General features: G+C 37.9%; 1 protein-coding gene across 11 annotated transcripts; it reads right to left on the bottom strand.

Annotated features, from left to right (window-relative positions):
* Window positions 1-413: 413 nt before the first annotated feature.
* On the bottom strand, window positions 414-15,914 carry macroh2a2 (macroH2A.2 histone). Of its 11 annotated transcripts, none has more exons than XM_067475655.1 (9): window positions 15,801-15,914; window positions 13,985-14,162; window positions 8,478-8,584; window positions 6,787-6,984; window positions 3,937-4,041; window positions 3,533-3,632; window positions 2,884-2,973; window positions 1,859-2,033; window positions 414-911 (listed from the first exon to the last, which is right to left on the bottom strand). In XM_067475655.1, the coding sequence occupies exons 2-9, from the start codon at window positions 14,154-14,156 to the stop codon at window positions 746-748; spliced, it is 1,113 nt and encodes a 370-aa protein (XP_067331756.1). In that variant the 5' UTR covers window positions 14,157-14,162; window positions 15,801-15,914; the 3' UTR covers window positions 414-745. The 11 variants fall into 11 exon arrangements, with proteins under 11 accessions (XP_067331756.1, XP_067331710.1, XP_067331720.1 ...); XM_067475609.1 differs by having other exon boundaries at window positions 15,669-15,833; XM_067475619.1 differs by lacking the exon at window positions 15,801-15,914 and adding an exon at window positions 15,540-15,666.
* Window positions 15,915-27,818: the final 11,904 nt, after the last annotated feature.

Below are 27,818 nucleotides of genomic sequence, written 5' to 3'. Positions count from 1 at the left end.
TCACATCCATGATGATTATATGTACATGTTTGATAAAACTTAGCCTGGTCATTCATATGGAAGAGACGTATAGAAACTACTTACAGTAACCTCAGCAGGTTTACTGCATATGGCTACAAGACTCTCTTTCTTTATTCATGGTAGTTTCACTGAGGGGTTACGTCTCTTTTGCAGGAATGTCCTGATCACATTCAGTTACAAATGTAAAACCTGTAAGCTGACCTGAGGCCAATGAGCAGGTCCCCAGGAGCAGTTTGGGATAAAGGCCCTGCTTTACATTGGTGTGCTGCTTTTTCACATCTCCCACCAGATGCTCTTGATTTATAATGATGTATATTGGACATTCAATTTGTAATATGTAACATTTAGAAATAAGACCAAAAAACTTGGAAAAAAGTATTGAGACTGAGCAGTTCTCTGTTGTAAAACATCTGAGTTTTTATTTCAAAGCTGAATGAGAACCACAGTTATTACTTAAGCTAACAGAAACTACAGAGGTCGGGAAAACCATTATATTTGTGCATGTATGTAAAGGAATGTAAAACATCAGTGAAATGATAAAACGTGGCAACATGTCTAATTTAAATAACCTAATCTATAAAGAATGTGACAGTGGAACATACATGTAAACAGCATTCAACTCACAAATAGTTTTTTAATCTTTAACTGAGACAGAAACAAAACCTACATGAACAGCAATACACAACATTTATAAAAAGAAAGACTTAAAACAAAAAAAAAAATCTCACTTATTGTCCAGCTTGGCCATTTCCTGAAGGTATATGCCAATGCTCTCACTGTCAAACAAGACAAAATAAATGTTTTTCAGAGAGGAACTGGTGGCAGACACAAAATGGTTGGAGATGGCCTTGAGGATGAGCTGGGCAGCTGTTTGCTTTGGAAATCCATTTCTGTAAGTGAGATTCAGGTTGTTCAATCAATGTGTAATGTGGAAAGTGACTTCACAGCGACAGCAGGGAATTCGGGACACAGAAGAGCTCAGTGAAGATTAGCACATCATCTGTAGCTAAAAACTGTTGTAAAATGTCGCTGCAGATACGAGTTTATTTTAGCACGAATCACATTTTCCTTTACAGATGAATATCAATAATGCTGTTAGAGAAAAGCTTTTAACAGATGCGTGAGACGAAATAAAGTTGATAAAAAACAGTGCAGTTTATAGTAGTTTATCAGAGAGTTTTTCATCTCTGCAAAATGATCAAGACAGAATTCCAAAGATACTGTTGTTGTCCCATTCGCTCATATGTCTTTTTGGAGTCAAATGCATTTAAGTATAAATGACTGTGGAAAATTTTATTTTTCCTCACCTTATTTTATTTTATGCCCTCTGAGCAAATGCATCAAAATCTTTTTTATATTTGTACCTGTTGCATGAATGAATGACAATAAAAGGTTTTAATCTGAATCTGAATCCAGATATTGAAAGTGTTGCATGGTGATGAGATGCTGATAAACCGGTGTCTTTTCAACAAGCAGTTTTCCTCCTGAATAACTGAACTTTTAACATGATTCTTGTGTGTTTCAGGTATTAAATTGTCTTTTATTTTTGTTCTGACATGTTGTATTTCTTTCTAAGCTCTTTTTAGTTAATAAACAATTTTATATATTGATTCTAAAGATGTTATTGTTAATTGAAGATCCCCCTCAAAATCAGAAGTTTGTGTTCTACGCAGTCACACACACAGTTAATAAGCATCATCGTAAAGCACATGTAATGATGCACAACCTTTTTAAATCTAGAGTCTCAGCTGTTAATTTTCTAACTTTCAGTCAGAGGTGACAAGGTGGGCAGAAAAATTAGCCGCATTAAGAATATACACAGAAGGTATGAGCTCACCGTCCAGCAGGAAGAGAAGGGAAAGCCACAGACTTTAGCTTTTTTTCCTCTGCTGCTGAGAGGCAATTCTTCACAGTCTTCTCTAGCTGGTCCTCACACTTCTCAGAACCCCACTGAGGGACATTACAGTGGATGATGAAACGAGCTGCCATCCCACTGGCCTGGCTCACTGCGACTGCAGGGTGCAGAGTCACAAATTCTTCAGTTTGCTGTAGCACCTTAATTTAAGGTGCTTTAAGGTGACCAGTCATTAATGTTTCCATTTAAATCCTGTCAGCTTACATACACTATATTTCCAAAAGTATTTGCTCACCTGCCTTTAGACCAAAATGAACTTTAGTGACATCCCCTTCTTAATCCATAGGGTTTAATATAACAGCTTCAACTCTTCTGGGAAGTGTGTTTATGAAATACATAATACACAGTGCTCGCAGTCTTCGCTCTAATTCATCCCAAAGGTTTCTATCGGGTTGAGGTCAGGACTCTGTGCAGGCCAGTCAAGTTCTTCCAAACCAAACTCACTCATCCATGTCTTTATGGACCTTTGTGCACCTGAATTCATTTATCTGGATGGGTGAGCGAATACTTTCGGCAATATAGTGTATTATTAATATTCTCTGTGTGTAAGTGTTATTAGTTTTTCACCCAAACATGGTGCGATGACTTTGTTTGTTCTGCAATGATGGTAATGACAGCAACTCTGAAAATAAAGGTGTATTTGAAGCAATTCATGATGAAAATTGTAATGATTCTGTGAAATGATTATTTACGTAATTTAAAAGCAATGGTGGGGTTATGTTTATGTTTATGTTTATGTTATGTTATGTTATGTTTGGGTAAAGATTTCTTCTAGTCGTAACAAAGACAAAGACACCACTAGTATGAAAACATCATTTTTTTAAGAAAACTGATGTTTAGCAAAACTAAATTAAATTCTTAGAAGCCTGAACAAAGCTCCATCAAAAATAACAAAGCACAATTACATTTTTCCAAAGATGAAGGTTCATTTCTAAAACAGTCTTTACCTGATGCCACCTCCAAAGGTCCCTGTGCTTTCCGTAGCTCCTTAAGTCCCTCCAGGAACTCTCGGCCTCCAGCTTTCTCCAGGGCGTTACCTTAAAACAAAGCCCAGCAGCAGGTGAGCACCAAACTGGGTGGGTAAAGGGATATGTACAACTTGTTAAAAAAAATAGTATGTTGGTCATTTTTAACTTAGATATAATTCAATACACTCAGTATTTATAATTTCTATGACATTTTATTCAGTCAAAGTACAGATTTCTCTTAATCCATCATAACAAAACCCCTAAATTGCCATCTGCCCCCTATTAGTCCATTTGAAAGCTGTTGAGCCCCTACTCTGATTGGCTGGTGGTATGACCCTCATGTTGAGACAAACAACTGAGAATTGACACGTTCACCAGTGGGATAGAAGCAGCTTCAACATTACAAAATCTCTAGAGGGGAGATAAAAACAAAACAAAACAAAAAAAAACTTAAAAAAATGGAAATAAAGGAAATGTTTTAAAAAATGTAAAAACAGCTCTTTCAATGAGTTCAGTAATATGACAGTAAAACAGGGCTCCCATCATCACCCTAACCACCACAAAGCTCCTCTTATTTGGTTTGCATCAGCTCTTAAAGACAAAATACACATGAACATATGTTACTCACCCACAGCATCTTTCAGGTCCATCTCTGCATTGGTTGGGTTAATTATCCCCTCTACTTTGATTGTTCCAATTTTGCTGATTTCGCTTTCTGTTAGTGAAAGCTGTGGGATAATCAACACAGTGTGAGAAAAAAAAAATGTTGCTGTTTATAAAGGTTTGTAAAAACCTGTTTCTTCTGAACCGACAACGACTGCTTGCGTCCTGATTTTGTATATTTCAACCAACTCTGCTGCACATTGCTCACAGAGGTCACCGTAACCCTTTGTCCCACATGATGTTATTAATACCACCAGTTGATGTTGTCATCACTTTGCATCAGTATGAACTGGTACTAATTTTGTTTCCTGACAGTAGCTTCAGTTCACTAAATATCAAGCTGTCCTCCACTGAGTCCAATGCATGTACCTTTTGTCCAAGAAACAGGCTCTTTGCTGAAAGTACAGTGAATCCATCTCCAAGTCCGTCTTCAGCTGTGGAGTTTGGAACCGATTCGTGGTTGTTTTCCGTGCCCTTTGTCAAAAGGAGAAAACGTGGAACATATAAAATATATAATAAACAAAATGTACAGGTCATAAAGATGAATAACACAGCTATAAATCTGACAGAAATCGATTTAATCAAGCTGGGTTATTGTATATCTGTGTAGAGGGATCACAGTGTCATGGAGTCAAACCTTTTAAATGACATTTGATTCCGGTGAAACAAGGACAAGGACAGTGAGCTTTGTAAAACAGAGAAAGGTTTTGGAAGCACTTTATACACAAGTGCGTAACATGCAGGTCTGAACTGTCAGGATGCACGGTGCATATACAGGAAACATTTTAAACCTCTTTACTTAGTTCATATATACAGTTGTTAACATCATATGTCTTTTATCTTGCATCAATCATTTAGCCTTTTATAAACATGAAAAAAGTAATAACTCTGCTGTTTGGTTTGGTCTTTGCTTCTGATTTTTTGTTTAACACAGTGTCTTAAATAATATAACAAAATTTGCTTTTAGATTATTTTCTGGTGGAAGGGTGTTAATGGTTTTTGTCTCTGACCTACAAAACAAATTAATTGAGAAACTTGTTAATAAAAGGTCCTTGATCCTTGAAATTAAAGTATTTCCTTGTTAACATAACAAAATAATGTGTAAATAGATTAAAAACACTAAAGTATATGGTTGTGTCTATTTTTGTGAATGGAGCTGTGCAATTTAGTTAAAAGAGTCTCAGCGAGAATGAAATGAAAGATGTTCAAGACGGTGGTGAGACCAGAGATGTTGTTCAGCTTAGAGACAGTGGCACTGAAGAAAAGACAGGAGGCAGAGCTGGAGGTAGCAGAGCTTAAGATGTTGAGGTTCACTTTGGGAGTGATGAGGATGTTAGATGTGTTGGAGATAAAGTCAGAGAGGACAGATTGAGGTGGTTTGGACATGTTCAGAGGAGAAACTGTGAATATATCAGTAGAAGGATGCTGAGGTTGGAGCTGCCAGGCAGGAGGTCTAGAGGAAGAGCAAAGAGGAGATTTATGGATGTAGTGAGAGAGGACATGAAGTTAGTTGGTGTGAGTGAAGAGGATGCAGAGGACAGAGTTAGATGGAGGCACATGATTCATTGTGGAGACTCCTGAAAGGGAACAGCCCAAAGGAAAAGAAGAAGAGCTGTGCAATTTAGTATAATTTCTCTTTTTGCTTAAATTATTGACTTTGATTAAAATAACAGTTTGAACATACAGTTATGGTCAAAAATATCGGCAACCTTGAACTGGACAAAATTATTGGAACATTGAAGCATGTGATGTTCCTGTAATTAGTATTAAGACACTACTGTGGCAAGTAACAGCTGAGGGCAATAAAGAAGTCACACTTGCGACCAGTTAAAATGGAGAAACGTTGAATCAACCTTTGTGTTGTGTGTCACACTGAGCATGGAGGAAAAAGAAAGAAGTGTAAATAGGTGTTTGTGGATTTGAGAGAAAAAAAACGGTGGAAAAACATGGACTATGTCAAGTCTCCACAGATCATAATGTCCCTGTGTCCACTGTGCGCAATATCTGTAAGAGGTTTACAGTCCATGGCACTGCCGCTAACCTCTCTAGACGTGGACGGAAGAGCAAAATGAATGAAAAATGACCACGAAGGATTGTTCGAATGATCCTGAATAACTTCCAAACAAATTCAAGCTGATCTGCAGACACAGGTGCAACCGTGTCAGCTTGGACTATCTGTCGCCATCTGAATGAAAAGGGACACTTTGGTAGGACACCCAGGAGGACATCACTGTGGACACTAAATTACATAATTGGTCAAAACTTCTCACCCTCCTTTGCCTGCTTTCTTCTCCACCCCTTTGCTTTTTAAAAGTATGATGTACTCTCACTGTTCTCCTCTTAATTTCATCTGGGATGTTTAAAGTCTAAAAAAAAACTTAAATGCAAAATGCTGGTCTGCTGCAGCCCGTTCAGCAGTTCCCAACTGTAAACAAATCAGACGGCTCAGTCAATAAGTTTGAAACTAAAACTTAAACTACTTTTAGTTAACATATTAACATCTGAACATCAAGTGGTCATAATTGTGAAGCACAGTATGTATTGTAAATGGAATTGTCAATAATTATTTCAATTACTAGAAAATGTGCATGGTAGAGTAAGCTGCTGCATTGAATCGTATAATAGGTGATATTTGGTTGCAAATATAATGTTAAATATGAAAGAATTACACCCAGGTATGAAGGTGATTAGATTATTGGGGATCAGTAAAAAGTAATGGCAGTGTTGGTAATTTCTGCGTTTCTGCATAAATCGGTCATAAAATGTGATCTGATCTTCATCAACGCCCATATATTGATAAACACAATATTTCTAAGCTGATATAGCACAAACATTCATGATCTTCCATGCCTTTAATGAACACACCTATTAAGCTTACAACGTGATCAATGGCGCCAGTGTTTTAATAACTGGTTGAACAAACTTTGGCAGCAGTAACCTCAACGAAGTGCTTCCAGCATGTACAAGAAAACCGAGATGATCCAAAAATACAGCAGCAAGTTCTTCACCATTACTTTGTATTTTTAACGGGTGTGTTCATTAAAGATATGAAAGATCCCATCTGTTTGTGTTTTATTAGCTTAGAAATATTGTGTTTGTTGATATTTGAGACTGTTGAATTTCATGACCACTTTATAAAGAAAATCTGGAAATTCCAAAAGGGGTCCTTATTTTGTATGAATACATTTTCAAATACATATATACTCTTGTCCAACTGACCTTTGCCTTGCGCCCTCGTTTGCCTTTAACCTTCTTTAAGGATTTGATGGGTTTCTTGCTCTTTAAGCGTTCTTCCTGCTTCTCAGAGACAGATACCTGGCTCTCCACTTTCACTCGGCCTCCCCTTTTCTTGGAGAGTAGCTCTGGGTGAATCCGAGGTAGAACGCCTCCATTTGATATGGTCACCCCTCTTAAAAGCTTATGGAGAAAGCATTTCGGAAATTAAGAGGTTGATTTGACTGTATATTGTCTTACTGTGCAACAGTGAAGACTTGTAGCAATGACCTGCAGATGTAAAATGTCTGTGTGCATTTCCAGCAGAAATTACTGCAACTTAGCTACAAGCCTAATTCCAAAAAGGTGGGGAAGATGTGAAAAAGTAAGTAAAAACAGAATGCAAATCTCATCAGCCCATATTTTGTTCTCAATAAAACATATCAGATGTTGAAACTGAGAAATTTTAACATTTCATGGAAAATATTATCTCATTTTGAATGTGATGGCAGCAACAAATCTCAAAAAAGTTAGTTAGCGCTTTTCTACCTATTACACTGCTTCTTATTAACTCATTCGAAATGACACACACACAGATCGGGGAGCTGCTTTTTTTTTTTCACACACTGGTCATGAAATGTGATCTGATCTTTACTTTTACGTCAAAAGATTATATATGTATTAAATTATGTATATAGAGTAAAGCCACTGGTTTTAATGTCCAGATATTCTGCATGAATTACCCATGAAATGTGACCTGATCACCAGAGTGACAAATATCAAGAAACACAATAGTTCCAAGGTGATAAAGCACAGTCATGATCTTTAATGTCTTTATAAAATACAACCATTAAACACACAAAGTGATGGAGGAAACAGTAGTAGCAACACAGGCTTTTGATGTCATCGAACGTCAACTGAAGCCAGGTGTTAGCAAACCTGGAGTCCAATCAATTAAAAGGGAATTGAGCTGTGGTTTACTTTCAAACTTTTGCTGATTTGCATGTAGCTGGAAAATGTTACAGAGACTTTAGACATTCATCAATCCACAAAGCATCATGGTTTGGGGGCAGCTTTACTGCCTCTGGAGCTGGACCATTTGCTAATGTTGACGAGAGAATGATTTCCCAAGTTTATCAAGGTATCGAAGAGAATAATATCAGAGTAGTTGTCCGCATGCTAAAGTTCAAAAGAAGCTGCATAATGCAGCAGGACAACGACCCTAAACCTAAAAGAATTTAATTATAGAAAAGATTCAGAGACACAAAATACGCCTGTAAACTGTTTAGGTTTTTCCAGCTTAGATGTATTGTGTTTGTTATTTGTGACTTTTGTGAAGATCAGGTCACATTTCATGGCCAATTCATGCAGAAACCACCAGTGTTTGTGTTAAACCTCAGATTTTTTTTCATTTAAATAGATCATAACCTTTTGCCAATGTCAGAATCTTTCAACTATCTCTGCCGGTTCTTCAAACCTCATCTGAATACAATAGGAAGACTAAACTATACTTTATTGCCAATGTGAGAAAATTCAGGTGGGCTCTTTATTACCTCTGTATTACCCGTAGGATCCCAATCCAAAGACCAGATAACTGAGCAGCTTTACCATTTGCTGTGACTGTGAGTATTTCACTGTGTATAAGGTCGAGGTGTACACACAAGTATCGCTTAGCAATGTGTGTAATACAGTATTACCTGGTTGAGCTCCTCATCATTGGCCACAGCCAGCTTGATGTGCCTGGGAGTTATTCTGCCTTTCTTGTTGTCTCGGGCTGCGTTTCCAGCTAACTCCAAGATCTCCGCTTAAGGAAGACAAAACACAGCTTTTATTGTGTCTTATTTTGTAGTGTGGTGATGTGATTAAACATTTTCTACTGAGGCAACAAAATTGCTATTAATATAATATATTATATATTCATATATTAACATTTTGTAATTTTTTTTCTGTAACTTCTGTTCTGTAAGTTAGAAACAAAACTGTGATTTTCACTGGAGTACGATTCTACATTATCTGGAGAAAGGAGGCCACCTTTTCTAAATACATACATCTCTGAAGATTTCACAGCCTTTTGAATTGATTTAATTGAAACCAAATTTCATACATGAAAATTTACGTTTACATTTTTGAGTTCCATATTTTCAAAAACTGTGTTTTTAAATTCAGTTTCACATAACCATTTTCATTTAAAGCTGTGAAAAAACTGTGTGTTCAAAGCGCCACAACAATCTGTAGGTGTTGCCAAAGTTGAGTTCATATCTCAAAAGTGACAAATAAAATGACAAGGCTATATCTCAATTTATCCATTGTCTTAGCCGTTCTACTATTTGGGGTTATGGCGAGATGGAACCTGTCCCAGCTGTCATTGGGCAGAGGCAGGACGCACCCTGGATGTGTCTCCAGTCTGTCTCAGCGCCGTCTAGCTGTGAGGCGGCAGTGCAAACTCAAACTGCAGCTGGTTTCAAAGCAGTCTTTCAAAATAGTTGGTTTACATTTTGTGAGCAAGCGCACACAGGGGGGACACACAAAACCCTCACAGAAAGCTGTGCTTTGGCACATTCTGCAAATGTAAACTTGGGTTGTAAAAGATGTTAAAGATTTGAAAAGCTATAATAACTGGTTCTCTCTTCAAATATGTCTTAAGAATTTTGAAAATTGCTTAGCAGATGTTCTACCTTTCAGACTGTCAATTTTCCCAGAGACTTACAACTATTTCAGATGTTTATCTGCTCCTTTAGCATTGCTTACTGAGATTTCTGAATATATATTCAGAAATAACTAAAAAAGGGCATAAAGATAGACAATAAGATAAACTGACCAGCCTGGGCAGGAACTCAACAAATAATGTGGCTCCTAACAAAATGCTACCAGCTAATTTCAGGTTCAGACTACACAATAGAAATGCATCTAAGAATATAGAATATTGTGAAAATGTTCTTTTTTTTAAATTGAATTCAAAAAGTGAAAGTCACGTATTCTCGATGTATCACAGATACAGGGAAATATTTCAAGCCTTTTTCGTTTTAATTTCGATGATTACTCATGAAAAACTAATCCTTGCCTCTCAAAATAATAAAATATGAAAAAGAATAATCAAAATAGAATTTAAAATTATATCAAAGTTCTATAAAGTTAGATGTTATATTGTCCACTCAATAATGGTGGGAGCTCCTTTAGCATGAATTACTGCATTATTGCTGATAAGCCTGTGGCTTTGACACTCCAACCTACTGTCGAGACAGTCAATGAAAAAATGGACTCCGTCACAAAAGAAAACAAAAAGGTGAAAGAAACTATATTGGACATATCTACCTGATATTCCCCGGTATCCCAGAACAACTATGCAACAACCCCGAAGCGCTGATTAAAGAATTCATGAAAACACAACTTAAATTGGCACCAGACACAGTTTTTCATTTTTATCACTTCTACCTCACACTTTCACAAGTTCATGTGTTCTCCTCCACTTTCCTTCCCTCCTTCCCACTACTCCCTATGCATCTGGATATTAGGCAGAACAAACATCACATCATTTAAATTAAGCTTACAACCAACCATACAGTCAGTTAAACTAGTAACATGGAATGTGTGTGGCTTCAGAACCAGGACAAAAACACTTAAAATCATTAATCATCTGGCTAAGCTAAAAGCTGATACATGCTTCTTATTGGAATCACATATGAACAATTCAGACCTGCCAAACTTAACATTTGAACATTATGACAAAATATTCTCATCATCATATAATAGCAAGCATAGAGGTGTGTCGATATTAATTAAATAAAAACATCCCATTAGTCCTCAACACACCTGAGGTTGACTCAGAAGGAAGATTTGTATTATAAAAGCATCACACTTGTTAACAAACACTGATTCATCTTTTTTCCATAGTCTATTTTCATTATTATGTGACTCAACAAACATCATTATCACTGGAGACTTTAATACTGTCATAAACCCCAAAATCAAATACATCTGGCAACACAAGAAATTGGCACTTTACAGAACTAATAAAACAAAGATTTGAATTATAACGGACTCAGTGACAGCTGGAGTCTAAATAATCCCACATCTAGAGAATATACTTACTTTTCTGCTCCACATCAGACCTTCTCCTGAATCGATCTTTTCCTTATCAGTAACTCACTCACCCAACAAGTAACTGAAACCACAATTCATCCCATCATAATCATTCACCCATCTCACTTACACTAAACATCCAAACCCATATTAAACCATGCTCACGATGGCGTTTCTATACATCATTAATCCAAGACACAGAAAGAGAGAGTCGTCATCCTTTCTGGAAATTAACGACTCTATGGATACCAAACCATCAGTACTATGGGAAACAGGCAAAGCAGTACTCAGAGGTAAAATAATATCTTACTCATCATATAAGAAAAGATGAGAACAAGAACTGGAAAACAAACTGGAACAAAAGATTAAAGAATTAACAAACTCACAATCCATTAATCCCAGTCAACAAACACAAAATGATTTAAACTATCATAAAATGCAATTTGACACTATCCTACATAGAAAAACACAATTCCTTATTCAGCAACTTAAATATGAACAGTTCCAATATAGCAACAAGACATGTCAATATTTAGCAAATCAACTCCAACGTAAAAAAGAATCATGCCATCCATAAGGAACTGCACAGGTCAAACTGTCATTTCATGAATAATGTCTTTTAAAACTTCTACAGTCACCTATATTCCTCTGACCATAGTGTTAATCAGTCAGATATAGACACCTTTCTAAACAAGCTCCAACTGCCAATGCTGTACCAAGAACATGTGAAAAGCTCAGATGCACTCACCACTGATGAATTACATTTTTTTTTTTTTTTTTTTGTCCTTTCGGTCTATCCTGTGAGTTCAGTGTCCCCACAGCAGATCTTTGTCCACATGCTGATTTGGCACAGTTTTTACCCAGTTTTAACCCCTGACGCAACCCTCCCCAATTTCTACTGGGCTTGGACCGGCACTGCACAGCTGGGGAGGGGAATGGGCTGTTAGGGGATCAGTGTCTTGCCCAGAGACACTTCGACATATAGCCAGGGCCGGGGATAGAACCACTCACCCCGTGGTCCGTGGACGACTCCCTTTACCAACTCAGCTACAGCCGCCACTACCACTGACGAATTACATAAAGCACTAATTAAAATACCAAATAATAAATCACCTGGTCCTGATGGGTTTCCAGCAGAGTTCTACAAACACTTCTGGCAAATCAAATAATGTCACCATTGTTTTACAGACTAACCACGGAAATACTATCTACCTCAACACATGAATACAGCCATCATGACCCTTCTGCTAAAACCCAACAGAGATCCAACCCATCCCTCCAGTTACCGGCCTCTCTCACAACACAGATCCAAAGTTCATCACCAAAGCACTAGCTACTATAGAATAGAGGAAATCAACCCAATATTAGTCCACCAAGACCAAACAGGATTCATCAAAAACAGGAACCCATCAGACAATGTCCGGAGACTATTTAACAAAAACAAACTAAAACCATAATTGTATCATTAGATGCAGAAAAAGCATTTGATAAAGTTAACTGGACATTTCTTTTCAGTATCCTTCACAAGTTTGGTTTCGAAGAGTCTTTCATCCACTGGATAAAAACACTATAAAACCTGCAACCCGGTGCTTTCTTTCTGGGTAGCGGTGACACACTCCGCTATCCTGAGCTGCAGAATCCCCACATCTCCATCCTTCTGCCTACTTGGAAATATAAGTATAAATAATAAAATTTTCACTTCAACAAAATGCCTGGGACTGAAGCCACGCGCATTTCCACAATCACCCGCTGCCACAAACAGCAAAAAAATTAAACTAGTCATAATCCTATTTTTTTTCTCTCTTTTTTTAAGCTATGTTTTGAATAAAATACCATCATTCTTATTATTAGCAGTGGGGGCAGCTGCAGATCAGTTGGTAAGGCCCATGGACCACAGGGTCAGTGGTTTGATCCCTAGAACCGGCTATATTTCGAAGTGTCAGTGCACAACACTGAACCCCCAACAGCCCATTCCCCTCCCCAGCTGTGCAGTGCCGGTTCAAGCCTGGTAGAAATTGGGGAGGGTTGCGTCGAGAAGGGCATCCGGCGTAAAAACTGTGCCAAATCAACATGCGGACAATGATCTGCTGTGGCGACCCTGAACTCACGGGAGAAGCAAAAGGACAATAAATACATTTTTAAAAATCTTATTATTAGCAGTAGTAATTGATTATGATTGTAGTTATTATTATTATCAATATCATTCTTATTATTTTTATTAAGTGGTAGTAGTAGCTTCCTCCCCCCATTTTTTAGGTGTGTATCATTATATCATCATTATATTTTTTAACTATGACATGTTTTGTATCCTTTCTATTATTGCTAATGTTATTATCAAGCCTATTGGTTAATATTAGTTTAATATTATTATTGATATTATTATGAACATTATTATTTTAACTCTTTGCTATATATATTTATATGTGTTTGGGTGTATTTTTATTTTATTTATTTAATCATTATTATTATTATTTATTCATTTTCTCTCTGTTCTGTTGAAGCTCATGTATATGAATGTACTATCAGTTTTCTCATTAATAAGTATTATATAATATATATGTTTAGAACATGTTTATATCATGTATACCCCTACCCTGTACTTTCCCATCCCCATCCCCACTGTTATTTCTTTTATGATTATACCCTTTCTGCTCATCCTCACTGCCCCTCCTCACTTCTCCAACCACGTTATGTTTTGCTTTGTGGGTTTTTTTTTCCTTGTTTTGTTTTTGGTGAAAAATAAAACTGGTTGGAGGTTGAAATGTGTTTTTGCAACCAAAAAAATCCAAAGCAATCAGTTGCTGGTGTGTTTTTATCTGCATGAAGTAGAAATTACAGAAATGATGACAGTGTGTCATTTAGCATCCAGGTGCACCACCATGCTCAATGTGTTTTGTAAGTGAAAACTGTTTAGAGGGTAAAAATGTCAGGTTACAGAACTGTGTCCATTCAATGAATGAGTTTGGCAGTTGCCAGTGTAGTATCAGCAAAAATAAGAAAAAGGAAAAAAAAGTTGCTTTTCACCATCAAATATCAAGGTTTAGAATTTAAAAAAGACTTTTTAACATAGCAAAGTTAGTTTTACTGTTTTGCAATATGAACCCAGTAAGATTTGAAACCCTACCTGCTAGGTACTCGATGACAGCTGCCATGTAAACAGGTGCACCCATGCCAATGCGGTACTTGTGTGTGCCAGTGCGAAGGTACCTCATCATCCTCCCTACGGGAAAGATAACACCTGCTCTGGCTGAGCGGGACAGCTTAGTCGCCTTCTTCTTTGCTCCTCTGGCCGACATTCTGGTCTAAACAAAGAGTACAAGCACAGTAAGCGAATACAAGAAACACATTTATGTGTATTTGCTGAACATAGGGTCAGATACACAGATACAATTAAGTTATATGTACAAACATACGTTACGTGTGTAAACATAACCTCTATGATATACAGATGTAAGTAATATTTTTGTCTGTTCTGATTTTAAATGTTTTAATATCATTTGAAAGCCTAACGGGGGCGGGGCCTGCAAATTAACGTTTTGCTACATGCCCCATACAAACTGTATAAACTGTTTTTGTGGGACAATAACTAATTTATTATTTGGTAACAAACAACTTAATAAAAAAATCCATAGAGGCTATAAAGAAAGGGTCAGTTAATCCACATAAGGACTGTGGTAACAGTCCACACAGATGGTTTGATTTTATTTGCTTAGGTTGTGAAATATGTCTCTTAAATCTGCCTCCCTCAATCTCTCTATATAAAGCTAATATATATCTAGCTAATATTAGTATTTATTTAAAAAATGACATCTTACATTTTGTAGCCACTTTTTAAATATTGATTAAATACCCTATTATATCTCATATATGATTTCTTTGAAAGATTGTTGATCAAATAATACAAAAATGATGAACATCATTAGAATTTGTTTTTCACAAGGCTGTTTGCATAATTGATTAACAGGCTGTAATCAGATACCTGATCAGATATGAGGTAACTGATAAATGTAAAGTTTACAAAATTGTCCGAGAGTTGATTTAAATGTGTATTAAACTGGTAGGAGAGGATGACACCTGTGGGCAGGAGCCAATGACATCTGTGCAATACGTGTTATCATATAACATCTCAAGGCTCCGTATGACTTTCATTTAGGTTGTTTCGCTTTAACCCTGTTTCTGCACGAGAATGTACGTGTTTATTTCCCCGTAACCTAAAGCCAACAGCTGCAAGGAGGATGAAAAACATACGTCCACATACGTGTCACCCACTAGATTTATCAAACTCGCTCTAATGATGCTCAGTCGTTGTTTTCTCCGTCAAAACACACGTTGGCCGAATATGTTAACGATACAAAGGTCACCGCTTCCCCGGGAGCTTTGCCTGCAAACTAGTCCCAGTAGTGAGGCTGCGGCCTGCAGAAAGCTCCGCTGGAATTTACACGTTTCCATGTATGTACGGCGGAAATTCGCCGCTGACGTTATAGCTGGAGGTTCACAGTGCGCGCGTCCATTGTTCGTCGCAGGAATCAAATGGGGAAAAACGAAATGTGTTCGGGACCGTGGAGTGTAACGTTACTAAAGCGAAGTAGCTAACGACGTAGCCACTTTCGCATGTTGTCCTACAATAGTTAGGCTTCATTTAGCACAAGGACCCCCTCTCTCCAGACGTCCCCTCCTACCCCGTCCTTTTCCTTGCAGCCCCAGTTTTCTGCATGTGTGTGTTCACAGCATACGTGAAAGGGAAACCGTCCCCGTCCATCCGGATATGCGCCGAAGCATAAAAAATAAAAACCCGACTAAGTTTCTACCTGTTTTGTCTTCGCTTTACGCGAGTAAGAGCGAGCCCGAGATGCTGCTGCACGGAAGACAAACGAATCCCCCGGTGAAAGACGACACGTTATGTTTATTTGCTGTCCTTGTGCGTAATGTTGCTTCCTAACCTTTGGGAAAAGGGAAGAAAAAAAAAAAAAAAAAAAAAAAAAAACAGATGAAGCAGGAACAACGTCGTCTGTTCGGAGGCTGGCTCAGTGCTACTGATGCTGCAAAGGGGAAAAATTCAATGAAGTAAAAATACAATAAAAACGACCCCCGTAAAACCGTTTCAAGAATAAACACGGTAGTTTCAGAATAACGCAATACGCAGCTATAATGACAGCATTATATTTGGAGTCAAAGCAAAAATCAAATACTGTCGGGAAATAATTTCTTGCAAAATGGTTCCATAAAAGACATATAGTCTATTTCACTCTTTTTAAATAATTTCTTGCTGTCAAGTTTCAGCCCCGATAATGTTTAAACATAAACATAAACTGCAGGACTCCAGCTGTAACAGATGGTGAAATATTAGTTTAACATCTTTCCTCCCTTAACATGTTGACTGTGGGAAGTGAAACAGCTGGATCATCCTGCAACTTGTTAGATAGGACTATGCAGCAGCAGATGCAGCAGCCAGTCAAACCGATTGATAAATGTTTCATATGTCAAAGCAAATAGATCCAACAGTCACAAGTTCTTAAGCACTGTGTGTTGTTTGTGTTGGATATCACATGTTCGTGGGCTCTTTGCATATACACAGACAAAGTGACAAAGTTCTCAAATTTCAGAAAAGTTATTCTTTTTTCACTCATAGCGTCCCTAAGGTCTCTTGAACATAAAATGATAACAGACCCAGACCCAGCTTAATCCCTTCCCCACACTGCTGCCAACATTCCTTTCCTCATTAGTACATTGCAATCATCATATTCCCCCGTTGTTCCACACAGGAGCTGTCATGTCATTCCACTATCCACCACTGTTCCATCCGCCAACTAATTTGCTAATCTTCAATAAACAATTCATTCTTATGGCTTGAGTTGTCGTTACTTGTGTGATAGATCATCTGTAACAATAAGCAATCATGTCTACTTTTGTTGTGCCAATGTAATTATTATGCTGATTTTCCCAGTCTATGGTGCTGCATTTCCATATAAATACGATAACACATTGACAATAATAAATATAGATATGACTTGATGGATGCTTAGTTTCTGTCAGCTGCAAGAGGATTTTCAATATGTATTGAAATGATAGGAAACCAAATGAGAAGAAACTCAATGTATGAATTCCTGGCATGCAGGGTGCTCACCTGACCCACCAGGAGCAACTTCAGGTTCAGTGTCCTACCCACGGACACTTCGACACATAGCTGGGACCGGGGATCAAGTCACTGACCCTTTGGCCCATGGACGACTGCCTTACCAACTGAGCTACATCCATCCCTTCACTGTACTGCAAGCTGTATATTTTCACATGACGTATACTCATGAAAGGAAGCACGGTGGTAAAGTTGTTAGAGCTGCTGTCTCGTAACTAAAAGGGCCTGATGACTCCAAATTACCCATAGGTGTGAATGTGAGTGTCAATGGTTGTCTGTCTCTTTCTGTGTTGGCCCTGTGATAGACTGGAGACCTGTCCATGGTGAATTCTGCCTCTTGCCAAGTTACAGCTGGAATAGACTCCAGACCTCCACGATCCTGAACAGGATGAGTGTTTAAGATAATCGATGGATATGCTCATGTGCCTTAAAATGAACATTTGTGGTTCCGTTGACGCAGCCTCTTTGAATTCAATTCAATTCAATTCAACTTTATTTATATAGCGCCAATTCACAACAAAGTCATCTCAGGGCACTTTACAGAATAAAGTCAAGATTATAAAGATATATAAAGAGAACCCAACAATTCCCCCTGGAGCAAGCCATAGGCAACAGTGGAGAGGAAAAACTCCCTTTAACGGAAGAAACCTCCAGCAGAACCAGGCTCAGGGTGGACGGCCATCTGCCTCGACCGGTTGGGGTGAGTGGAAAGGGGAGAGAGAAAAGAACAGAGCAACAAAAAGCAACAACAAAACATCGGGCAGATTGGTAGGACCAGTAGCTGCACGCTGGAAGACACACAGCTTCAAAGCCGGGGGACACCTGCAGAAAGGGACAGAGAGAGGGGGACAGAGGAGGACAAAGACAACTACGGGAGAGAACACACAGAGTTAATGACATAATGACAAATAATGACAAATGACTTTGGTGATTCTAATATGATGCCTGGCTTTAACCTGTAATCAACAACCAAAATCATATCTTGTCTTTCTTTCGGCCAGAGTGGAGACCATCTGGGAGCAGCCTTCTACCTCTCCATATTTATTAGCAGTGTGAGGAGTGAGGTATTTATTCCAGCCTTTTATTAACAGCTTCTAAGAAGACGGTTGCTCTGTGACATGTTTTGCTAAAGTGACATGATGAGGTTACAAGCCTCCCTTTCGCCTCAACTTAAATCAAGCAAAATTTAATTAAACATCTTTGAAACCACAGAACTCACCAAGATATAACTAAAGATTCAGAATGCACCATTTTCTGTAATTCAGGTGGAAATGTTAAAGAAAGTCTTAATGCTAAAACCCCATCAGTGTCTTATTGTGATTTCGAATGTGATTGCAAATTTCAGATTTGTGACATCTTTAGATGTTTATCGGATCACATTAAGAATTTGTGCACTTTTAAGTTTTAACATGCAGGTTCTGACACCAAGGGGATTCTGCAGGATGCCGGGTTATTATTATTTCTTTTATTATTACATTACTGGATTTGAAGTTCAAGAGAGCAATAAATGAATAATGAGTCAGGATGGATGTTATCAGAATCAGAATCATTGGCGGTGACATGATGGGTGGTTTTGAAGGGTCTATGATGGATGACGAGTATCAGTCCTTGGAAAAATGGTTTAGGAATGATGACACCTTTAAAGCAACAAAATATTGACATTTTAAGGCATAAGTATTGTGGGGAGATGTCCAATTGCCTAACTTCATGCAAACAAAAATCTGATCATCTCAAATGATGACACACATTACAGGTGTCCAGTATCATAAGTGTGTTGTGCTGGCGTTGAATAATTGAAATCATTTAACTCTATTTATATCGTGTCACTTCATAACAAAATCCTCTCAAAGCACTTCACATACTAAAGTCAAGACTACACAGATTTATGGGGAAAATCCAGCAAATCCCCCTTAAACAAGTGCTAGTTGACGGAGAGGAAAAACTCCCTGTAATGGAAGAAACAGGCACCAACTGTACAATTGGAAACACACAGCATCACCTGCAGAAAGGTACAGAGAGCAGGAGATGGTGAGGGAGAAAAACAGCTATAGTTAGTGTCATTCAGTGGTCACATACACACCCATCAGCCCAAACATTAATACCACCTGGTGTTTTTAATGTAAAAATATAATAATAAAATAAGATGTTTTTATAAAAACACATTGAACTAATCAATGCTAATGTATTAATATGAGCTGACCACTTGTCAGCACACAAAGTGATTAAATCAGCTCCACTCTTACCAACTGCAGCCCTCAGTCGTTATCATTTACTGCAGCTGGACACAGGCTGCAGAGACAGATTCCTGCCCGATGTAACAAAGAGACTTTTAACCTGTATCCCAGCACAGGGACAACAGACCCCCTCCTTTCCTATATCATATCTCATGGAAAGCTTGTCTGTGACACTCAGCTTTCTCTCAAACAAAGTCAGTTTTATTTTCACATATATATACATATATATATATGTAAATATAAACCCATAACTTTTATAACTATTAATTATCAACCTTTCTCAACAAGAGACCACTCTGATTCCTTATCAAGATATTAGCCAAGGTGAACCTTAAAAACCCTGAGTTTGATGCAAGCCTGAGATGGTCGTAAATATAAACTGTTGTGTGAATTTCCGTAAATGCTAATATCTGTATGAACTAATGCCCAAGGTTTCACAAAACCATAATAATGAGGTCCAATAAGTGATTTTATGATGTTTGATCCAATTCTGCTTAAAATTCAGTGAAAATGTACAAAGATATTAATTCATTGTAAAAATGTGTAAATGTTTAATGGAGCCACATTGCCACCAAGTGGTAATGACGGTATTCACCATATCAATGTACCACAAGTTTGACAACTCTGATCTCTGTGTTAGTTTTTTTCATTTACTTCATGATATTTGACTAGTAATATCTTAAACATAATTCTGACTATTAAGAGTTAAGTAGTTATCAACTATATTATACTTTTTATTACTTAAATATGCAGAATAATTAGATATTTTGTGATGCTTTTGTCTGAGTACTTATATACACAATGCATTCAGAAAGAATTCAAATTTGTTATGTTGCAGTTGTTTAACTTATTTTTTCCTCATTAATCTACACTTAGTACCCTATAATGAATAAATGTATTAAAAATAGATCAACTGAAATAAAACACAAGTCTTCAAACCCTTTACTCAAAACTTTGTTGAAGCACCTTTAACAGCAATACAGCCTTGAGTCTTTTTGGGTCACACCTGGATTGGGGGATTTTCTGCCATTCTTCCTTGTGACTCCTCTGAAGCTCTGTCAGGTTGGACAGGGATTGTCGGTGGTGATGGTTCAAGTCAGGTATCTGGTTGGGTCACTTTAAAAGATTCACCTAGTTGTCCCTAAGCAACTTCTGTGTTGTCTTGGTTATGTGAATAGGATTTTTGACATGCTGGAAGGTCCAGTCTGAGGTCCCGTGCACTGTGAAACTGGTTTCCATTAAAGATATCTCTGTTCTTTACTCCACTCAGCTTTCCCTCAACCCTAACCAAACACCCATGGAATAATTTTTATGGTCAGATTTTTTTCCATTTTACTCACTCGCACTTGAATTTACTCTGCTCGCAGTCCAACCTGTCTGTGTGCTCTCAGATTTCCTTTGCTCCACCTCAAACCCTCCTCCTCGTATTTAGGTGCTGCTGGGCGCTTACAAAACTTCTGCTCTTACATCTCCTCGCTCACACTGGGATTTCTTTTTTTTGGACAAACTGTGACAACACTATCAAAATTCCCCAGCCAATAGGATTCATACTGAATTGTCCTTAACTCATGTTAGTAACGTAATTTTGTATTTGTTTTTACACTTTTAGCAGCATAGCTAAGGTTTTCTGTAGTCTGGTTGCAGATGGCGTAAGCCTCCCTGGAAGAGCTGCTACTCCCACAGCAGTTGCAGTAGTTGGCAGAAGCATGTAGTTAACGCAGTCTAATCAGTCCTGCAGCAAATATTTCCCCTAGAAGTTGATCATGTTCAAATTTTTTCCCCCAGTACTGTTTAGCAGTTTTAACTGCTTGATCACTTGATGGTAGAACGGTATAATTCAGTCGTAGTTTTAGGTTGGTGTAATATTTACTCTCCAGCTGTGTTGTATTAGGTCTTGGTTAGCGTAGCTAATAAAAACAAAAGGAATACAAAAATAACGTTACTAACCTGAGGAGGACTTGGAGAGGACATGTGCAGGGTGCTGCACAATGATTTATGTTTGTACTCCTTCATGGCAGATTGTACAACTAGGGGAATATTAAACAGCAGCCTGAAGCTTCTATGTTCGATCATTGTAGATATACAGGATAATGCTAATGCCAAACCTAAGTACCAGACTTGTTCTTTGTTCCCCCCGTTCTGTGAATGGTCAATGCAGCATATATTCTATTGGTTGGGGAATTTTTATAGCATTGTCAGAGTTTGTCCATAAAAAAAAAAATCCCAGTGCGAGCGCAGAGAAGTTTCGTAAGCGCACAGCAGCACCTGAGTGCGAGGAGGAGGGTTTGAGGTATAGGTCAGGAAATCTTAGAGATTAAAATCGAATGCAAACAGCGACATTTTGAGTTTAGTCACTTTGCCATAAAGTCCAGATGGGTGGAGAGGTGCAGTGATGGTTATCCTTCTTGAACTTTGTTCCATCTCTTGAGCTCAGTCAGCCTTCCCCAGATCTGTGCCTTGCAACAATCTGGTCTCTGAGCTCTGAAGGCAGTCCCTTTGACCTCACTGCTTTTGTTCAGATACAGTGTGCATAGTCAGCTGTGAGGCCTCAACACCTTCTCATCCCAGAAAGTCAGATATTGACGCTTGCTAAGGCCTCAAGTTGTGCTGCTTTGTACATCCTTTGGTGTAGCATATTGATACCACATGTGCCCTTTGGCATTACTACAGCAGAGCCGCTATTTGATGCTCTACAAACAACTCCTTTACAGAAAAAAAATGTCAAAAATGGCTGTGTGTCTCCAAATGAGGAGACTGCGAGAAGGTGTTATGGTAAAATGAGGATTTTTTTTAACAGAAAGCAACAGAAAATCACCCCAAATTGACTACAGGAAAAAGTACCACAGGACATTAACCCAAATTCAAGAGCGAGGGGAAAGTAAAGAAACAAATCTCTACTGAGCCAAGGTGATGAGGGAAGAATGCGCATACAGAAAGAAACAGGGCCGAATTGTGACGTGCCAAACTAAACAGTCTATGAGAGAAGTAATATAACTAGAGCTGCGCACATGTGATTAAGGGGGTAAGACAAACAAAAGGACTAAACCTAAAGAGCAAAGTAATGTAACTGAGAAGGGTTTGCATAAACAAAACAACAAGAGTCAGACCTGAAACAATAAACTTAATTCACTTCCATGTTTTTGTTTATGTTTATTTATTGTTTTATTAAAAGCCAAGTTTAACTTTATCTTCGTTAAGTAACACATGCCTTTCTGAGATTCTATTCTATCTGTTTTTTGTATGATGTGCCAATTTATGAGCAATTAAACTGGGTTGTAGCTATAACACACTCCAGAGATGATAAACCTTGCTAAAACTCCAACTTTTGGTCTTTTTAAAATGAATTTACCTAAACTTTTAAGACACAGCGACTACAAAACAACTAAGCAGAACAAACACAGAGAAAACTCCCATTGGCTCATACATAAAAGGGCCCTAATTGTTCTCCAATATTAGCAACAATTACTAACTTAATATTGGAAACAATTACTAAATTAGTTATAAACTAAAAACAAAAAACATGCTATAACCTATAACCTTATCGTCTTCTTTCTTCTGGTTTCAAAGGACACCAGCACTTGACACACTGTAGGAGAACAGTTCAATTCAATTCAATTCAACTTTATTTATATGTCGCCAATTCTAAACAAAGTCATCTCAGGGCACTTTACAGAATAAAGTCAAGATTATAAAGATGTATAAAGAGAACCCAACAATTCCCCCTGGAGCAAGCCATAGGCAACAGTGGAGATGAAAAACTCCCTTTAACGGGAGAAACCTCCAGCAGAGCCAGGCTCAGGGTGGACGGCCATCTGCTTTGACCGGTTGGGGTGAGTGGAAAGTGAAGAGAGAAAAGAACACAGCAACAAAAGCAACAACAAAACATCGGGCAGGTTCGTAGGACCAGTAGCTGCACACTGGAAGACACACAGCTCCAAAGCCGGGGACACCTGCAGAAAGGGACAGAGAGAGGGAGACAGAGAAGGACAAAGACAATTACGGGAGAAAACACACATAGGTAATGTCATAAAGCAGGGACAATTTTGAAGTGAGAGGAGCTTCCTGAATGCTTCCTGAATCTAAACTGGGAGCTGGTTCCACAGGAGAGGAGCTTGATAGCTAAAGGCTCTACCTCCCATTCTACCTTTGGAAGCTGTGGGAACCACAAGTAGGCCTGCATTCTGAGATTGAAGTGGTCTGCTGGGATGATATGGTGCTATGAGGTCTTCTATATATGATGGAGCCTGACCATTCAGAGCTTTATATGTAAGAAGCAGGGTTTTAAATTCTATTCTAGTTTTAATGGGAAGCCAATGGAGAGAAGCTAGTGAAGGTGAAATATGATCTCTCTTGCTAGTTCCAGTCAACACTCTTGCTGCAGCATTTTGGATTAATTGCAGGCTCTTTAGGGAGTTAGTGGGGCATCCTGAAAGTAGGGACTTACAGTAGTCCAACCTAGAGGTAACAAATGCATCTCACTTTGAGACAGGATGCTCCTAATTTTGGCAATGTTACGTAGGTGGAAGAAGGCTGTTCTAGAGATTTGTGTTATATGTGAGGTAAAGGACAAATCCTGGACAAAAATACCTCCAAGGCTCCTTGCAGTACTGGAGGCCAGACTTATGCCATCTAGAGTAACAATATGGTTGGACATCATATTTCTTAGACAGTCTTGGCTACTTGTGATTTTTGGAGAAGACAGACCTTGGTTATGGGTCTATCAAGCTAGTTAGTCTTCGTCTTGATACGAACCTGGCGGACTACACCATGTTCATCCTTTATTGTGTGGATGATTTTGCCTATGCCTCAAGGTGCTGACTCATCAACAATTAACACATTGTCCCCAGGAACAAAATTTAGGTTTGCATGTGTACTTTTTGCCGCCTTTGGAGCCCAGGCAGATATTCCTTAAGCCAAAGTTTCTAAAATGTCATATACTGGACTTTTCTCCATCTGTGGCGAGCATAGAGATCCTCTTTTTGGAAAATTCCTGGAGGCATAGACGGTTGGGTTTTTAAGAGAAGTAGGTGATTTGGTGTCGATTTCTCCATGCCATTTGGATCATAGGAAGGTGTAATTATGATAGATGCATCCTGCAAAGCTCTTGCATAATTTTCATGGCATATAAATTCACAGGTGCAAGTATCCATAATGGATCAATCACTGCGCTCAGCATGGATAGGACCCCTCTTCTGGTGGGGGGCTTGCTTTGGATAACAGTTATCCATCCCACATGGTTTATTCTCTAATCTGCATATTTGGTTTTGTTGGGCTGGCTATTTTTTGAAGTGCCTTGAAATTACTTTATTGTAAAGTGTCACTATAAAGTTGAAGGGAATTAAATAGTTAAAATGTTTTTTGTAAAGAAACCCATTAAGTCATCGCTGCTGAGAGTTCAGAGAACACTGCTAGATTGCACAGAGCAAAGATTCCTTGTCTTCTATTAATGAAGAATAGTATGCTTTACTAGCATTACAGAGGGCTGGCAGGTTAGCATTATTCTTAGAAATTTGTGGCGCCACTTTCTTTCCAGCTTTTTTAAGGCCTACTTTAAGCTGCTGGTTTGAATTTCCTAAATGCTGTATGCTCTATTATTGTTAATTACAATTGTATCTAAATGGTTAGATAGAAAAACATTTGCGGGACATCGTTTACTGTTTCAATACAATAAATCAGGCAGTGGGTTTATTAAACATTTGAGAAAAATCTGTTGAGTCTAATAATGAATTAAATACAGTGTCTCAACCATTACTGTCAACATTTATGTGAACGTTCTTAATGACTTTATTTGTGCCAAGCACTAAATCAGACAGAAAATTCAGTTAAAACATTGAATTAGGGACTAGATTCAAAAATAAAACAGGTTGAGATTGAGATTTCTAGTTTTGGTGTGAGAGGCTAAGAATAAGTCTTTCAAATGAGTTATAACTATTTTTAGGTTTGTAGTTGATAAAGAAGCTTTTACATTTAGATACTTCCCAGCATTTCCTGTGGGGCTGGTGTCAGGACAATCCGATATTCTTAATCACAAGGTGGCAAATCATGTGGATGTTCATGAATTGTTGAGCAGCATAGATTTATTTCATTAAATCAATGGGTTTTTTTTGGAGTGATAAATATCATAGCTCAGGCTCAAGTACTTTATTCTTGCTTCTGCTTTTGTATCTGTTTTGTAAGAGTAAATTAGCCCTTTATTAACTTTGATTTAATATATTGCTGCTCTTCCTAAATTCCTTTCTAGAAACAGAGGCTGAGGAAACATAATCTTTCGTAAATTTCTTGCATGCCATTGTTTATCTTCCCATGGGAAAATGACCCTGCTGGCCATCTGGGTGGGACTTCCTACTATCCCTTCCCTTGACTATCTTGTTACCCATGCACATCTCACATAAGAGGAAATCCCTGCTTTTCCTCCCATGGCTGTTTATCAAATAACATGACAGGTTTAGGGGCAGTGTGTTTATTTTAACGTCTTTGTACTTTGCTTTGTGCCCTGTAAGCTGCAGGTCAGGGTGAATATGAGGGAGCGTTAGTTAGGTCACTGTGTACTGTACACAGCGACATAAAACCTGGCCAACCATTTGCCAAGTGACAACTGGGATGTGCTCCGTTACCCTGTGACCCTTAACAGGAAAAGCAGTTAAAAAAAAACAGGTGGATGGGTGATAAATCGTGTTTGGTACATTCATGTATCAAATGTAATTATTGAGTTGTAAAGGAATGGAACAAAATGCTTGTGCATATTAAATGAGTTTAAATATCTAAAACCTTAACTGCGTTGATATCTAAGGAACTCAGATGATATAGACTGCATCACTTACTAGCTCTACTCAAATATGACAAATTAATGTTTTAATAATTTATTGACATAACCTAACATTCATTAATTTCGTAGACAACAGCCAAATCTAATTTTTCCTTTTCGTTGTTGTGTCGTGACTATAAGTATCTTCCTGTAAGTATTTAGGTGTTTTTAACAGCCACACAAGCCAGTTCAGCTTGTTCATAATCCATTATGCGCGAACATGTCAAACTCAATGGCAGCATCTTGTGGGATATGCTTAAAGTTATTACTCAGCAGAGCAACAACTTGAAAAGTCATCTGCCAAACCACAAACAGGTGCCACAGTTAAGAGGCATCTTTAAAAGCTATTTCACTGTTTGCTCTCGTTCTGGTTCTTTCCCCTCAGGTTTTCATGACTCATGAACAGTAATGACTAAACCTTATTTTTGAAAATTGCCAAAAATTATTGAGGTACTTTCTCACACTAGGGTTAAAGGGTCTATAGAGTTCTAGTTTGTCTAAGAAGATAATAGCTGTAAATTATAACCTCTTGTTTTAACTTTTAAAAATGTGGTCAACCAATGCAATTTGCTCTTCTTATACTTGACTAAATGATACATTTGACATGTAGAGGGGAGGGGCTGTGGTACTTGTGGCAGAGTTTGAATTTCAAATCCTCAAACTGCAAGAATACTTCAGCTGTTGAATCTGTGAAGTACAAGTTAAACACGATTTATGATGTTGGAAGGAAGCAGGTCACTTGAGTAACAAACCTTAAGAATACTATTAAGACCTGGTTGAAAAATCCAGAACTACACTTCAGGGCGACTACACTCTTGCAACTCTGGCACAGGAAGGTAAAGCGGTTGTCCACCAGTCTCACAGTGGTCGTTTCAATCCCCGGCTTCCTTGAAGTCATTGAGCAAAACCACGAACCCCAACTTAGTTGCTCCTGATGGCAGCTGCATAGCAGTTCCCCCATTAGTTTGTGAGTGGGACTGGATGAATAAGAAATATTGCTTTGAGATAAGTGAGGACCAGTTACTATTAACTCTTGCTGCATCAGCAAGAAGTAAGGATTATAATTAAAATGTTTTTTGTAAAATTGTAATAAGTGGTTTCAGATTTTCATTGTTAAATGTTTATATCACTTCAGTCTTTTCAGTGGTTCTGTGAGCATATTGTTTACTTGAAATCTTGATAATTTTATTGGCCTAAAATGATGGGATTTAAGATGTAAGATTTGAATAATTTTTTCCTTGAAATACTAGATTTGTAAAAAAAGTTTAGTTCAAAACAACTGAGTTTAAGGTAAATGTAATAGCTGTTCTGAATAAAATATCCATTATTTTGTTACTTCCTAAATATAGCTATGACATAAATGGCTATGTTGAAAGGCAGTAATGGAATTTACTATATGGCCTGTAATATTAAAACTAATAATGTATTCAGTTACTATAAAATACTTAATTCCTGTTTTGTTTAACATATGCACAACTACAAAATGATTTTTTTAAAAGCTTGGGACTGTGCCAGGGGAGCAGGGAAATAGACTATATACAAACAAGGGGAACGTCAGACGAAACAGCAACTTAACCAAAGGAGTGAACACATACTGAACAGACAGGACACAGACTAGACAGGACTAAATGTAATGTACACCCAGGGACCTAACAGAACCTTAACTAACCAACACACAGGTAAAAGGACAAAACTTTAAAGAGAAGCTGAAGGACAAGGACAAACAATGATCAAACGGAGTGTAAGGCAGAGGGAAATAAACAAGAGTAACCAATACAAGGTGCAA

The sequence above is a fragment of the Channa argus genome, chromosome 1, assembly GCF_033026475.1.
Source record: "Channa argus isolate prfri chromosome 1, Channa argus male v1.0, whole genome shotgun sequence".
In the NCBI taxonomy this organism is placed as follows: domain Eukaryota; kingdom Metazoa; phylum Chordata; class Actinopteri; order Anabantiformes; family Channidae; genus Channa; species Channa argus.
The sequence above is the reverse complement of the archived record's forward strand: the minus strand, read 5'-3'. Positions and strand labels throughout refer to the sequence as shown.

Bases quoted from the DNA above. Each gene is read 5' to 3' on its own strand.
- macroh2a2 (XM_067475655.1), bottom strand. From the start codon at position 14,156: ATGTCGGCCAGAGGAGCAAAGAAGAAGGCGACTAAGCTGTCCCGCTCA. The intron at 6,985-8,477 runs GTAATACTGTAT...TTTCTCCATAAG, and splicing joins ATGATGAGGAGCTCAACCAG to CTTTTAAGAGGGGTGACCAT. The intron at 2,974-3,532 runs GTGAGTAACATA...CTTTGTTTTAAG, and splicing joins GGACCTGAAAGATGCTGTGG to GTAACGCCCTGGAGAAAGCT.